Below are 16,311 nucleotides of genomic sequence, written 5' to 3' on the forward strand. Positions count from 1 at the left end.
CCATATCCTTCATATCTTCTTTAGTAGAACTAATTACTTCTTCAAAGAGCCGTTTCCATGGCTATGGGCAGTTTCCCCTTTCTTCTCTAGCAATACCCTATACTTCCTCACTTCAACGCAACCGTGAAATCAACATCTCAGCCTCTCTTTCCGCCTTAAGTTAGTTTAAGATCTGATCGCCGACATGGCCAGATCTGTTCTCCTACTCCCTCTTCACTTTCACCGTTGGGAGTCCTTTTAAATGGATTTGACTATATTCTTCGATCTGAGTGATGGCCGCCGTGCTCCGCCCCTTTGTCCGTCGCCATGACAATAGCGTTTGTTGTTTGTCAATTTTTTCGGGAAAAATACAGTGTTCGGAGTACCTTTGTCCCTTAGATTTGGTCGCTGCCATGGCCTCGAGTCATCGGAATACCTTCGCCCCTCAGATCTGGATATTTCTTGTATCTCCAGATCTGAGTGTATTTGAGTATATTCGTCATTTTTTGACTATATTGTAGCATCTATGGAAGTCTGTATTTCTGTCAGATGTATTACATACAGATACATGTGTATTTGTGCATTGCAGTGTCTATTGAAGTCTGTAATTCTATCTGATGTATTTCATACAGGTATATGTATTTGTCTGAATTTATGCATTGCAGTATATATGCAATCCTAAGTTTTCTGACCAATGTATTTCATACAGATACATGTATATATGGCTTTATTTATGCATTGCAGTATCTACGCAAGTCTGTATTTCTGGCTAAATTTTATGTATTCAACTTTTAGATATACATAATACTTAATATGAAGAGTAAAATGCATAAATACATTAATAACTCATATCACTACCAACTCGGACCATTTATCTATACACTTATGAATACATTCAAATACACCAAGTTACTCAGTTTTACTGTTTATCTATACACTTATGAATACAATCAAATACACCAAATTAGCTCTCTCAAATATTTAGATACAACGGAACAATATATTCGAATACAGTTGAATATACCTAGTTAGCTCGCTCAAATATTTAGACACAACGAAATAGTGTATTCGAATACGAAAATACACCTGAAAAATCTAAAAACTAGTATCGAAATGTAATTAACAAAAATGTATCTATGGTTGATTAGAAGCTCCTAAACTATAGCTATTTGTGTAAGTTACTCCTATTAAATCCCAGAATTAGAAATTGTATTCCCTCCATTTAAATATATATGTCTAACTTTAATTTTTAATCTTTTTAAAAAAGAATATGTCCTTTTTATATTTGGCAACTCTGTAATTCAAATATGAATCTTTCGTCTCATGATAGCCTGCTCTATTCACAACTAAAAAATTATTATTTTCCCGCTGAAATATCCCACTGAAAAATGTTCAGTGGCTATTCCCACTGAAGTCGGTGGGGAAAAACCTAAATAGTAATGTTATCATACAGAAAAAACAGGAAGTTTTCAAGCAACATATTTCCCATCATGCGTTTTCCCAGTGAGCTGGTTAGGTGGGGATGAGGTGGGAAAATCATATTTTAAAACACAAATTTCCCTATGAATGTCGGTGGAAAAATCTTTATTTCTTTTAGCGAGTCCCCTGACGAAACTTTCATTATTGGGTTAGTCATACACTCACATGTTTCTACCGATTCACATGGCATTATCACATGTTTCCATCAAAACATCTTAACCATTCAGATACACATTCAGATTCACACGTCTTAATCTTAATGAAAAAAAATGAGGCCTAAGTATCATATAGAATGTCTGTTTTAGTATTGAGTGACTTTTTTGATATAAAAAATGCTTTCAAATATTTCAGTAAAATTGAGTGTTTTTTGTTATAAAAATATTATAAAAATATTTTAATGACTAAAAATATAAAAGAAATAAAAATAGACTAATCATCCATTAAATTGAATCTACCAAAATTTTGGGATTTTACGCCTTCCTTTTTCTTTTTCTTTTTTCTTTGTTTTCCACCTCCGGTATCCCATTGGAGCACGATTATATTTGAATTCGCGCCGGTTAGGAGTCATTTCCGGGGGAAGCGCTCTCTACCAAAGATTTTTTATATCCAGGGTTCGAACCCGAGACCTCTTATTGAGGGAAGAGCAGCCCCATCTACAGCACCACATCCGTTGGTGGTGCCTTTCTTTTCTGTTGAAATGTCTTTCCATCCTGAAGTGTTTTGCTTCATGGAGTTGAATTATCAAAATTGCAAATTGCGGCTTTGTAAAGCTTACGCGTACTTGACTTTTGTGTATGCTAGGAATTTTCAACGTCACTTTACCTATTTGATTGGATAACCTACGGAGTATGTTGAACATAATATATTTACTTTCTTCATTAAAATTTATATTGAGATGTTCTAATTATGAATGCCAAACCTTCTAATTTCGGTCTCAAACCGTATGTATATTTCTTATTTGTATAGTAATTTAGGGATCAATTTTGATCAATAAAACATAACGTATCTAATCCTTCTAAATTTTAACAGGTTAGGTAGGTGATATTTTCATTCAAGGTAAAAAATTGCTTGCCCAAATCATGATACAAATTGTTGGATCAACCTTATGTTAATAGCCAAAATCATTCCGTAAATGTGTGTTGTTAGTGCTAAGATTTTAATGATGGCAACTTATGTTATTATGCAGGAAAATACTCAAGGCCCAACAGAGGATCAGGATGTGAAAAAGGCCCAAGCTGTTAAATGCACTTCACAAAGCCTTAAACCAGTCGGCCCATGGACATGTCAAGTTAGCTTGCTATTGGAGTTTGACTATCAGTACCCCTCGGGTACATCTGCATAAATAAGGAAGATTTCGTTGAAAGGAAACTACAACTGGCAAATCAACTACCACGCAAACTAATGCACAAGGAAAGGAGATCAGTAGAAGACAAATCAAGAAGCGCATAAGGAAAGGATATAATCAAGTACCAAGATGTCAAAAGACACAAGGAAAAGATCAATCATCATCAAAGCTCTTGCTTTATTCTTGGAAAATAGGGATCCTCAATATTCCTATTTTTCAAGGATCAAATCTCTTGGGTTGCTTTCTCTGCTTAGAAGAGCCACAACGACTTCATATTTTCAGTATAAATATTGGCTCATATCGGACGAAGAAGTCGTACTCCGTCTCAACCTTCATATAGTCTTTGCTCTACTTTTCATAATCATTGTAATTCAGTTAGAGTTGCTATGTTAAAAAAAAAAAAAGGAGAGTTATTTTTCAGTTGGTGAGACTTTGTAACAAAATATACGAGAGTTTGAGTGTAGACGTAGGAGCTCCATCCAAACCGATCCTTGTACCAAAGATTCACTTTAAAGAGCTGCAGAGATCACCCTTGCAACCCAAGGGGACTAGACTAGGATTCACATTGAATCTGAACCAGTATAAATATCGTGTGTCAATTACTTTATGCAATTTACTTTACAGTTAGCTTTCTTATAGTCGACTAGGTATCCTACATAGTTGACTCCCTAAAACAAACAAAAAAAAATTACAATTCACCCCCCATCCTACACTTTCAATTGGTATCAGAGCCTGGACTCAATCTTAGTTGCCTAATAACACTTGAGGAAAAGATCAAATGGCCGGATATCATATCCCTGGAGCAATATTGCAAGATGGACATTCCACTATTAGACCTCCTTACTTTACTGGTGAGCGTTATGCACACTGGAAGGAGAGATTCAGGATCTTTGTCAACCGACTATCAAGCATGGGTTGTGATAAAGAAGGAACCAAAACCCATTCCCAACAGTGAAGCAAAAGATGATAAAGAAAAACTAGATGAGGTGTCGTTTGATATAACTAAGGGACAACAAGAAGTCATTGAGACAAATGCTAGAGCTATAGCTCTACTATACTATGCAGTCAGTGGAGAAGAATATAGCAAGATATCAAATTGAGAGACTGCAAAAGAAATGTGGGACAAATTGGAAGTAACCTATGAAGGCACATCTACAGTTCGAGAAAACAAGATTGATGCTCTTCATCATGAATATGAAAACTTTATGATGAAGGAGGATGAAAATATTGAATCAATGTTCTCAAGATTCAGCAAAATTATCTGTGAGTTAAAATCTCTTGGGGTTGTGTATTCAAATTCTCAACAAATAAGAAAACATGTCAGAAGTCTTCCAAAATCAAGGGAAACCAAAGCTGTTGTTTTGGAAGATGGAAAACTAGACAAAATGGCTTATGATGAACTCAGAGGAAATCTCATGACCTTTGAGAAGAATCACATCAACAGGCATCAAAAGGAAGAGAACAAGGTAGTGGAAAGTGATGACGATGATTTCAAAGAAGAGGAAGTTGCACTAATATCTAGGTCTGTAGTGGAAGCAATGAGGAGATCAAGAAATAATCGAAGAATAAGTTCAAATTCTCGCAAAGGAAAAAGTTCTATTGATCAACAGAAAAATGACAGGAAATGCTATGAATGTGGGAAGTATGGACATATTTCCTCTGAATGTTCAGAATCAAGAAGAAAACTCTCCAGGAACTATAAAAAACAAAGAGCATTCAGCAGCTGGAGTGAAGATGAAATCTCAGAAAATGAAGTTGATGTGGAAAACGTCTGCTTCATGGCATTTGGAGAAACTAGCGAGCTAAGACCTTATCCCTGTGCTAAATGTAATGAAACACATGAACTCTTAGATCAAACCCTTGAGGACTTGAATAAAGTTTTTGATGAATTTATAAAACTTCAAAGAGAAAAGAAAGAATGGGATATAAAATTGCAAATATGTGATATTGAAAAAGATTTTCTTCAAGAAGAAATTTGTGATTTGCAACTGCAGATCAATAGTTTGCGCAAATCAACTACCATAGTTCAGAAGGTCTAACCGGTCGACTCGCCGCAAGTCAACCGGGGAAGAAACCTATGAGTGACAATTCTGATAACAGTGGAAAGTCAAAATATCTTGAAAAGACAGATCAGTCGACTAAATTTCTTAAGTTAAATGATAGGAAGTTTGGAGGAAATCCTTCCACTATGCCTAGATCGACTAGCCAAAATGTCACCAAAGAACCTTTTTCTCTTACATGTTTTTGCTGTGGTAAAGTTGGTCATAAATACCATCACTGTAAATTCCGTTATGTCCAAACATCTAGATGGGAATGGAGACCTAAGAATGTTTTGCAGGCTAACCCTTAAGGACCCAAGCATGCTTGGGTACCTAAAAGAAAGTAATTACATTGTTTTGCAGAAACACCACACAAAGAGATCTAAGGTAAATGGTATCTAGATAGTGCGTGTTTCAATCACATGACAGGTGACAAAAGCTTGTTTAAATCAGTCGCTGAATATGATGGAGGATTGGTAACCTTTGGAGATAATTCCACAGGAACTGTTATTGGAGTTAGTACTATAACATTTAATAATTCCTGTGATATCACTAACATTTATCTTGTGAAGTGTCTCAAGTATAACCTCTTAAGTATTAGTCAACTAAACGTTGAAGTAAGATTCAGGAAAACCGGATGTATCATTGAAGACTCCAAGGACGAAGAAATTCTTCCTGGAAGCAGAAACAAAAATGTATATGTACTAGACTCGGTGAATAGTCCAGTAGGACATATATGCCTAGCCTCTATGGGAGAAGATCCTTGGATATGGCATAAGAAACTAGGACATACCAGTATGAGATCCATGGAAAAGTTGGCTAGACACGACCTGGTGCTAGGGCTACCTAAGTTGAACTACACAAAAGATCACATCTGTGATGCTTGTCAAAAAGGTAAGCAAACTAGAAACTCTTTTAATTCAAAGGATATTGTGTCTACTTCTAAACCTTGCAGCTACTTCATATGGACCTTGTTGGTCCCACTAGAACTTCAAGCATTAGAGGAAAAATGTATATTTTTGTTATTGTTGATGATTATTCTCGTTTTACTTGGGTTATATTTCTTGCTCACAAAGATGATACTCTAAAAAACTTTAAGTTTTTTGTGAGAAAATATAGCTTGAAAAAGGTTACTATATCACTTCCATTAGAAGTGATCATGGAGGAGAATTTGAAAATAAGGCATTTGAAGATTTTTGCAATGAACAAGCATACACTCACAACTTTTCTTCGCCAAGACCTCCTCAGCAATATGGTGTTGTTGAATGAAAGAATAGAACTTTACAAGGTATGGCAAGAACCATGATTGTAGAACACAATTTACCACATCAATTCGAAGAATTTGTAGTCGTAAGTACGAGATGTCATGTTCTTAACAGGTGTTTAATCAGGCCCATCTTTAAAAGAACTCCTTATGAACTCTGGAATGGAAATAAACCAAATATTAGCTACTTTCTTCCATTTGGGTGCAAGGGTTTTGTACATAACAATGGTAAGGATAATATTGGAAAATTTGATCCACGAAGCGATGAAGGTATTTTTCTTGGATATTCTCACACTAGTAGATCATATAGAGTTTATAATAAACGTACCTTATCAATCAAAGAATCTATCCATGTTATTTTTGATGATACTAATCGATTGGTCGAGGAAGGTAATAATGCAGATGATGAAGAAAGGACAGCCGTCACAGCTCCCTCACTCACCAAACAAGATGATGGAATACAGTCGACTACTGCGCCTGTTAAATTGATTGGTATGACTATTGAATCTGTTCCAAATGAGTGGAGAAGTGAGTCTGACTATTCAAAGAAGTTTGTCACAGGGGACATTTATGAAGGAATGAAGACTAGAGCATCAAGCAAGAAGAATGCAAATCTTGCTCTTATATATCAACTAGAACCAAAGAAGATTGATGCAGCTCTTAAAGATGAACATTGGGTCAAAGCTATGCAAGAGGAACTGGATCAATTCTTAAAAAATAATGTGGAAGTCAGTTTCTAGACCTGAAAATGTCTCTGTTATTGGCACTAAATAGGTCTTTCGCAATAAGCTAAACAAAGCTGGAGAAGTTATACGAAACAAAGCTCGACTAATCGCACAAGGTTACTCACAACAAGAAGGAGTCGACTACGATGAAACTTTTGCTCCTGTAGCACGGTTAGAATCAATTCGTATCTTACTTGCATATGCATCCTTTAAAAGATTCAAACTTTTTCAAATCGACGTCAAAAGTGCTTTTCTAAATGGTTTCATTAATGAAGAAGTATATGTAAAACAACTGCCTGGCTTTGAAAATACTAAACAACCTTATCATGTTTTTAGCTCTCAAAAGCACTCTATGGTCTTAAACAAGCTCCTAGAGCTTGGTATGAACGATTGAATAGTTTTTTGGTGAATCATGATTTTTCCCAAGGTAAGATAGACACAACCCTTTTTATAAAAAGAACTCCCTCAGGAAATCTCATTATTCAAATTTATGTTGATGATATTATATTTGGAAGTTATAATCCATCTCTGTGTAAGGAATTTTCTGATCTTATGCAAAGTGAGTTTGAAATGAGTATGATGGGAGAGTTGACTTTCTTTTTGGGACTACAAATTGTCCAATCGGAAAAAGGAATTTTCATTTGCCAAACTAAGTATACAGAGGAACTCATTCACAAGTTTGGAATGATGGAAGCCAAAGCATTAGGGACTCCAATGAGTTCTACATGCAATCTTGATAAGTATGATGAAGGTAAACCTATTAATGAAACTAAGTATCAAGGTATGATTGGTTCACTATTATATCTCACTGCTAGTCGACTGGATATCATAGTTAGTGTGTGTAAATGTGCTAGATTTCAGGTTGCTCCAAAAGAATCTCATCTTACTGCTGTAAAAAGGATTATAAGATACCTAGTTGGAACCTCTAATTATGGCTTATGGTATCCAAGTACTAACTCTTTTAAACTTGAAGGGTTCTCAGACACTGATTTTGCATGTGATAAGGATGATGCAAAAGTACAAGTGGTTCCTGTCAATTTCTAGGAAAATCTTTAATCTCCTGGCATAGTAAGAAACAAGGATCTATTTCCTTGTCAACTACTGAGGCTGAATACATTGCCATTGGTCAATGTTTTGCTCAAGTAATTTGGATGGACCATCATGTCTTCTCTAAACCTATCCGCATTTTATGTAATAATTCTCGTGCTATATGTCTTTCCAAGAATCTTGTGAATCACTCTAGGACTAAGCATATTGATATTAAGCATCATTTTATTAGAGATCATGTTTCAAAAGGAAATATAGAAATTAGTTTTGTAAGTACTGATAGTCAACTTGCTGATATTTTTACAAAATCTCTCTTGGAAGAACGTTATTTTACAAAACCTCTTGGAAGAACATTTTTGTCACCTAAGAACTTCAGTTTGTCTGATTTCAAATCCTATTGTTGCTTAATTGTTTTTATTTACTTTTGTTTACCTTCTTTACGATTTAAAAAAAAAAAAAAATCTTTTGCGTGATTTTATGTGATTTTTTTTTCTTTTTTTCTTTTTTTACCTTTCCTTTCCCCTAATCTTTCCATACTTACAAGGAGATTACCATTATTACGTATGTCAAGATTAAGCTTCATCTTCCCGTTCCATATATCCTTTCCCCATAAACCATTTCACAAACCCCCATCCCACTCTATATACGCCTCCTAGTGTCCTTTTCTCTTCCTTATCTTCTCTTTCTCATCTTCTCTTTCTAAAGTTTTTTTTATCTCTCTCACCAACCAAACATCAGAAAGCGGTGCACACTTCAACTCGCCAAAGCACTAGGATCAAAGGTAAAGGTAAATCCATCATGTGGATTATGATATCTACTCACTCGTCCTCCTTTGAGGCTACAAAATCTTTTCTTTCCAAAAATCCTTGTAAACGCTCTCTAGATACTGATGCTTGTGTCGAATCCTCTAAGAAAGCTAAGTTTGACCCTGAAACCCCTCTTGGCCTTAAAAAGAACTTTTGGGATACCGCTAATCGTGATCTGTTCATCGTTATAAAGGAAAAATATGTTGGTTCTAGTCGTATTGTTGATCTTGACTAGATACAAACTCTTTCTTGCAAGGTAAAGCCCCTTTTTGAGTTTCAAGGCTGGACGAAATTCTTTCAAAACCCCATTCGTGTCTATAAAACCCATATCCGCTTGTTTTATGCTAACCTTAGGTCTTCTAAACCTAATGAAATTGAAACCCTTATTCTTGGTACTCGCATTGTGCTTGATTGTGATGTGTTGGACCCTATCCTAGACTGTCCTTGCTCGGGATTCTTTGACTTTCCCAAAACCAATTGGCCTGAATCCCTCGATGTTTCTTATGATCAAGTTAAGCAAACCCTGTCTGATTCCACCACTATACCTAACCACCTTGGTCCGTTTGACATCACCTTTGAAGCCCGTGTCTTAGCCCACACTGTCTCCACCACTCTTCTTCCTCACGTAGGCTCTTTCTCTATTGTTACTCAGCGTGATGCTATCTTTTCTTATTGCCTGCTGTTCTAGAAAGAAAGTGAAATTATCTGTTGTTATTCTCAATTACATGATTAAATGTGCTGCTAATCCAACCAGTCTTCCTTATGGTATGCTTATAACTCGTATTCTTAAAGCCCACCATATCAATATTAGTGAATATCTTAGCATCCTGGTCAAACAATGCTACAACTCTCGAGCTTTTGGTAGCATGGGCTATGTTCTTTTCAATGACTCTTGGGTCCCCAAAGACTCTATTGATGATGCCCCTCCCCCCCCCCCCCCCCCCGCCCGCCCACCCGCCCTGTTTTCCTTCTAAAACTAAACCTTCCACCTCTCAATCGTCCCCTCCCATAAATGTGTCTCCTGAAGTGCTTGTCTAATTGGATGCTATAAATGCTCAACTTGAATCTATGAAGGATTTAATGACGTCCTCTTTATTCAACATGGAGAAGGTAAGGGACTCTACTAAGGAAACATGTGCTGATATTGCTCGTGTTCGAGTCAAGCTTGATCAGATTGTCAAAGAAGTGACAAAGCTGTCTACTAAGCTCCAGACTAGTGTGGAAGCTTTTCCAACTAAGATGACTGGAGCCTTGGATTCTCTCAAAGATGCCATTTTTAACACCTTGGCTTACGTTTTTCGTCCATATGCGGAGTAGCAGCAGCAGCAGCAGGATGATTATTCTTGTTTTGCTTGTTACCTTAAGACAATTTGTGTGTTTTGTTTGCTTGCTTTGTCAAGACAATTTATGTGTTAACTGGGCCTAAGCTCAGTTACTCTGTGGATTGCTACTTTTGTGTTGCCTTGTGCAGTACCTCTTTTGCTTGCTTATCTAGGACCATATTTTACGTTTTGTTGTTTTTTGCTGCTATGTTGTTTTTTGATTGATGCCAAAGGGGGAGAATAGCAAAGTCAACTATTCAGGGGGAGTTCCCTCTAGTCTGAGGAGCCAAACATTTAAAGCAATGTTGACTACATTTATCTTGAGTATTAATTGTCATCATCAAAAAGGGGGAGATTGTTAGTGCTAAGATTTTAATGATGAAAACTTATGTTATTATGCAGGAAAATACTGAAGGCCCAACAGAGGATTAGGATGTGAAAAAGGCCCAAGCAACTAAATGCACTTCGCAAAGCCTAAAACCAGTCGGCCCGCTTGAAGACATGTCAAGTTAGCCTGCTATTGGAGTTTGAATATCAGTACCCCTCGGGTACATCTGCATAAATAAGGAAGATTTCGTTGAAAGGAAACTACAACTGGCAAATCAAGTACCATGCAAACTAATGCACAAGGAAAGGAGATCAGTAGATGACAAATCAAAAAGCGCATAAGGAAAGTATATAATCAAGTACCAAGCTGTCAAAAGACACAAGAAAAAGATCGATCATCATCAAAGCTCTTGCTTTATTCTTGGAAAATAAGGAGCCTCAATATTTCTATTTTCCATGGATCAAATCTCTTGGGTTGCTTTCTCTGCTTAGAAGAGTCACAACGACTTCATATTTTCAATATAAATATTGGCTCATATCGGACGAAGAAGTCGTACTTCGTCTCAACCAATTCATATAGTCTTTGCTCTACTTTTCATAAGCATTGTAATTCGGTTAGAGTTGTTGTGTGTGAAAAAAAAAAAAAAAGAGGAGAGAGTTATTTTTCAGTTGGTGAGACTTTGTAACAAAAAATACGAGAGTTTGAGTGTATACATAGGAGCTCCATTCAAACCAATCCTTGTACCAAAGATTCACTTTAAAGAGCTGCAGAGATCACCCTTGCAACCCAAGGGGATTGGACTAGGATTCACATTGAATCTGAACTAGCATAAAGATTGTGTGTCAATTACTTTCTGCAATTTACTTTACAGTTAGCTTTCTTATAGTCGACTACGTATCCTACATAGTCGACTCCCTAAAATAAAAAAAATTAGAATTCACCCCCCGCTTGCACTTTCACGTTTGTCAAAGGAATATAAAGAAAGTAAAACGCACTTAAATAGTTAGGACAATAGAATATGTTTTTTATTTGTGGCACAGTGATTCATTTTTAACAACTCAATTGTATAGCGACGGAAAACAAAAAAGAACCGGGCTAGGCTACTCCTCTTCCCCTTTCTGAATCAACTTGTCCTTGCGCTTACCACTTCTTAAAACGTCCAGGACAAGTGAGATCTTCGGTCTGCGTGCCTGGGAGCAGCTCAAACAAAGAAGAGTCTGGTCCGGTCTGAATTCAGGCACGGTCGATATTTTCAGGGTCATGTCTGGCCTTGATCCAGGAACTCTTGCTTTCGATAGAAAAAATTAATTAAAAACAAGCATGAAAAACTAGCTTTAATTTGGTGGGATTGGACAATTATCCATTACTTATACTGTTCCAATATGGCAATATTTCGAGCACTTAAACCACGACTTGTTCATTGAAATATTCCTACTGATGATCCTTCAGGCAAGTTTTAATGGGATATGATGAGTGGTCATTGCTTGCATTAAATATGCGAGAAGAGCGTTCAGGCCCAGCCTGGTTACGACAACTTGGGGGCTCTCATTTTAACCAATCTGATCCCTATAATTTAAAAAAAAAAAAAAAAAATTCCTACAGTACGTTATCACACATGGTCGATCTAAATTTTATTAATTCGAAGTAAAATCTTTATGAATTCTTAGAATCTAATCAATCAAATGGTAGGCATAATCACCAGCTCAGCAAAACCAAAACACAATCCTTAAGAAAACCTTATACTATCACAATTGATGTAGAAAAAACAGATTAAAATACTTACATAGAGCAATCATTCCCTATTATTAACTTAAACAATGTAAAGTCAGCTCGATCAAACATCAATTGCCATTTCACACAATCTTGATAATGAATAAATATGTACAGATTATTTCTCGATTTGTAAGTGTTATTCTTGCGATGATGCTAATCTTTTCTATATCGTTTCAATTTCACCAATTTCGTAAAGGGTCACACGTCACCGTCTCCACCGGCATTTTCGCTTTCCTCATATCACCAACCTTCAAAACTCCACCAACTTCATCTCTAACGTACACTTTCTCACCACCACCAATATCCACAACCTCTCCTCTACCCCACTCAGCACATATCACAGGAAACTGACACCTCATTCTCGTATCATAAGCAGCTAAAACGACGTCATTATTCTCATCTCTAGCATCGTAGGTAAAAACCATATTGCTCGTTTTTTGTTGTTTATTCAAATCCCAGAGTTTAACCACACTTTTTCCGCCAATAAATTCTGTTAACGGAAACCGGTCGTCGCTGTTCTGTCTCTGCCTAAGTCTTGAATTACTTCTTTGACCTTGCTTGAAGGGTAGGCCGGTGCACAAAGCATCCTGCAATAGCAGTGTCCTAGGAAGGGCCTCATCCCAAGATGTGTGATGTAGAGCAAATCCTAACCTGTCTGAGGTATTACTCTTCCACGGCTCGAACCCTTGACCTATAGGTCATACAATGACAAAAATTTTGACCTTGCTTACTAGAGTAGAAACTCGAACCTGCCACGGAAAAATCTTGATCAACTGGAAGTTGATCCCGAGAAGACATCGTAGATGTTACCTCTTCATTGTCCGAAGAGACCGATGAGCATTCATCGTCATCATCAGAAAAGTCGAAGTCTTCACTAAGATATTGAAGAAGAGGTTCAGAAGAAGGCTTTATCCTACGTAAGTAAATTAATATAACCTTAATTCTACTGATTAAGCTGCTAAAAGTAGCTACAATGGCAAGAAACAGAACTTTTTCTATAGATGAAAGAGAAAAGAATTGGGAAATTAAAGATGGGTCTTGTAGACATTTTACATCAGCTTCAAAGTAGCTGATCATACTTATTTCAGGCAATAAATTAAAGACAAAGATGACGGGGAATAAAGGTATAACGAAAGTGTTTGATAAATGCTTCAAAGAAGAGCAGAATAGATAAAGAGAGTTTGGTTTCGAAAGGTGAAATGTATGGGGTATATATATGGTGTGGAATTGGGACAAGATGGTCAGAGGAGGATGCAACTTTATAGCACGGGATTTATCAAAATTCAGTATTTTTAACGGGGAATATAAATTTACTACAAAAATTAAATATCCAGTGTAATCCAACAAGTGGGGTTGAGGAGGGTAGAGGGTACACAAACCTTACTCCTATTTCGTGAAGGTACAAAAGGCTATTTCAGAAAGACCCTAGGCTCCAGTGTAGCAACGCCAAATATAAATTTATGTGTAAAAATTTACTAAGACTCCAACAATTAATATATCTGAGCTCCTAACTTTTAAAAATATAATAATTTCAATATTAAAATCTTAAAGGTTGAACACTTATTTGCCTCAGATGGTTAAGAATTAAGATATGATAAAATATGATGCTTGGTTTGTTGGAAATGACGTGGAGGATCATAATTGGATGAAGAAGTAAAACACCGTGGGCCATGTGAGAAAGAACATGAACTTTAGGAGGATATAAAAGATTGGGATAGAAACGAAAGGGAAGGGCATATTGAAGAGATTCCATTTAATGAGAAATCATAGAGTTAGCTAGGTCATTGGTGACTCGGCAGCTGAGGGCATTCCCATCTTTTTTGGCAAGTTGTGATTCAACTTGTTAGACTTATCGCCTGCGGGACAGTTGAATTTCCTTGAGAGGGTTCAATCTCTAGGTTTTACATATCGTCACTGTATCGGTAAAATATACCAAAAGTGAAGATATTTGACCGGATAGGCAGTCGGCAGACACATGGCATGTGTAGAGAGGACTATAATCAATTGCTGAATCGGTCAATGCTAGTACTCGTTATATCATCCGAGTATCAAATTTCGGACCCGCCTTAGTGACACAATTGTATACGGTAAAAACCGGATTAATGTTTAGCCGGTGAGACCGGGGGCCAAGAAAAGGAAGAAAACAAGCACGAGCGTCCAGACCGGGGGAATTGCATCGGTAGCGCTTGATCAGAAGAAGTCGGAGGAAAACCGTAAGGTCCGATTTATCCGGGGCAAACTACGTATCAGTTAGGCCGGTTCCTACATGGCCGAGTTGATCGTGGCCGTTGGTCCGGATTATACATGGGCCGAGTTGATCGTGGCCGTTAGTCCGGTTTCCTCGTCCGTTGTGATCGTGGTCGTTGGTCCGGTTAATCGCTTGTTCAATCGCCACGTGTGAAGATCGTTCGTCACTTGCGCGTCGGTCGTACGGTGTCGAATAACGACCCAACCTTATCTATATTAGGGATTCCTTTATTCCAAAAGGGTTGGGTATGTATGAAAGGCCCATGGGGAAAACTATAAATAGTGGGCACTTAAACCTTACTTTTTGGGTTGGCTTTTCGCATCCAAACATTGTATTAGAATTTATATTAAAAAAAAAAGCTCTCTATAGATTTTGGTCCTATTTATAGCATCAAGTCCATCGATTCAACATTATTCGATATTGCATTGAAATATATATAGATATCTTAGCTCAAATCCATAATATTGACACATTCATCCAAATTACTAGTTCGTAAATTCATATATATATATATATATATATATATATATAAACCATCCATAAGCAAATACACGCATATATTCTTCATTGATCTAAAAATAGATTAAAGTATCCACATATCCTATACCTCATTTACAAATTCAACTTATTACCTAATTTCAGGGTAAACAGTTTGGCGCCCATCGTGGGGCTAGGATAATAGTGGTTTTTGATCTCGGTTTCTACTTGCTCACCTACAAGATTTTTCAGTTCTTTTGTTCGTCTCTATGAAAACGGACCAAATGACAAACAAGGACAATCGGTCACATCAACAACGAGATTGTGGCCGAAAATGAGAACAAGGTTACGGGGATTACCAAAGCAGAACCCGTCGACCCAAATACCGTCGATTCGAGGAGGGCCTCAACCGACAAAACACCGTGAACCAGGAGAACGCCGCCTGACCCGGCACCGATCCCTTAAATACTCTCAATTCACTTTGTCCCGGCACAAGGCCGAAAGTGCCAAATACCGACAGATATTAACTTACGTCTTATTTTTGAAATGTTGCGTAGAACAGAGCACTGGCCGAACAAGGAGTCGCAATAGCCCAACCAGTAGACAAAAATGATGAAACAAGCTCTAGAAGACTAAGGGTATCGCCGAACCCCGAAGGGAAGAAGCGCGGATGGTCGAGCAAGGGTCCTGGAGTCAAGAGGTGGCCCGTCCGAGGGTATTGAGAATGCTCGAAACGTTGGCGAAGCGGGTAGACTCAACCGAAAAGAGGGTGGAGACCTATAACTCTCGAGTGGACCATATCCCGGGGGCTCTGCCCATTTTAAAAGGACCCGATTCGAAGGGATACATCCAGAGGCCTTTTCCTCCGAGTGCGGCTCCTAAGTTGATCCCAAAGAGGTTCAAAATGCCGGATATCCAGAAATATGATGGTACAACGGATCCTCAGGAACACGTGACTTCATACACCTGTGCCATAAAAGGCAACGATGTCGAAGAACGAAATTGAATCCGTATCATTTGAAGAAATTTGGGGAAACGTTGTCAAAAGGAGCATTGACTTGGTATGACCATCTGCCCGAGCATTTAATCACTTCTTTCAAAATGCTCGCGGATGCGTTCATAAAGGCTCATGTCGGTGCAAAAAAGGTACAGGCCCGTAAGGCGGATATTTTCCGGATAGCCAAAAGGGATGGCGAGTTATTGCGTGAATTTGTCAACCATTTCCAAAGGGAACGGATGGAACTCCCTCCGGTTCCAGAGGAATGGGCCGCACAAGCTTTTACCAAAGGACTTAACCCTCGAAGTTCGACGGCCTCGTTCAAACTAAAGGAAAATTTACTGGAATACGAGGCTGTGACCTGGGCAGATGTGCACAACAGATACGAATCAAAGATCCGGGTAGAGGATGACCAGCTCGAACTTCCCCCGGGTCCCGTAAACCTGAACAAAGGCTTTGAGAGATCGAGGAAGAATTACGAC

At 37.7% G+C, this 16,311-nt stretch overlaps 1 protein-coding gene and 2 non-coding genes across 3 annotated transcripts; 1 reads left to right on the plus strand and 2 right to left on the minus strand.

Annotated features, from left to right (window-relative positions):
- The first annotated feature begins 11,795 nt into the window (after positions 1 to 11,795).
- LOC132061719 (small nucleolar RNA Z279/snoR105/snoR108) lies at positions 11,796 to 11,901 on the plus strand. The gene has a single exon (XR_009416139.1). It is a non-coding gene; the product is annotated as a small nucleolar RNA Z279/snoR105/snoR108 (small nucleolar RNA).
- Positions 11,902 to 12,062: 161 nt separating this feature from the next.
- Positions 12,063 to 14,180, minus strand: LOC132061440 (uncharacterized). The gene is made up of 2 exons (XM_059454261.1): positions 12,783 to 14,180; positions 12,063 to 12,739 (listed from the first exon to the last, which is right to left on the minus strand). The coding sequence occupies exons 1-2, from the start codon at positions 13,182 to 13,184 to the stop codon at positions 12,287 to 12,289; spliced, it is 855 nt and encodes a 284-aa protein (XP_059310244.1). The 5' UTR covers positions 13,185 to 14,180; the 3' UTR covers positions 12,063 to 12,286.
- LOC132061682 (U6 spliceosomal RNA) lies at positions 12,212 to 12,313 on the minus strand. The gene has a single exon (XR_009416106.1). It is a non-coding gene; the product is annotated as a U6 spliceosomal RNA (small nuclear RNA).
- Positions 14,181 to 16,311: the final 2,131 nt, after the last annotated feature.

This window comes from Lycium ferocissimum, chromosome 6, assembly GCF_029784015.1.
Source record: "Lycium ferocissimum isolate CSIRO_LF1 chromosome 6, AGI_CSIRO_Lferr_CH_V1, whole genome shotgun sequence".
In the NCBI taxonomy this organism is placed as follows: domain Eukaryota; kingdom Viridiplantae; phylum Streptophyta; class Magnoliopsida; order Solanales; family Solanaceae; genus Lycium; species Lycium ferocissimum.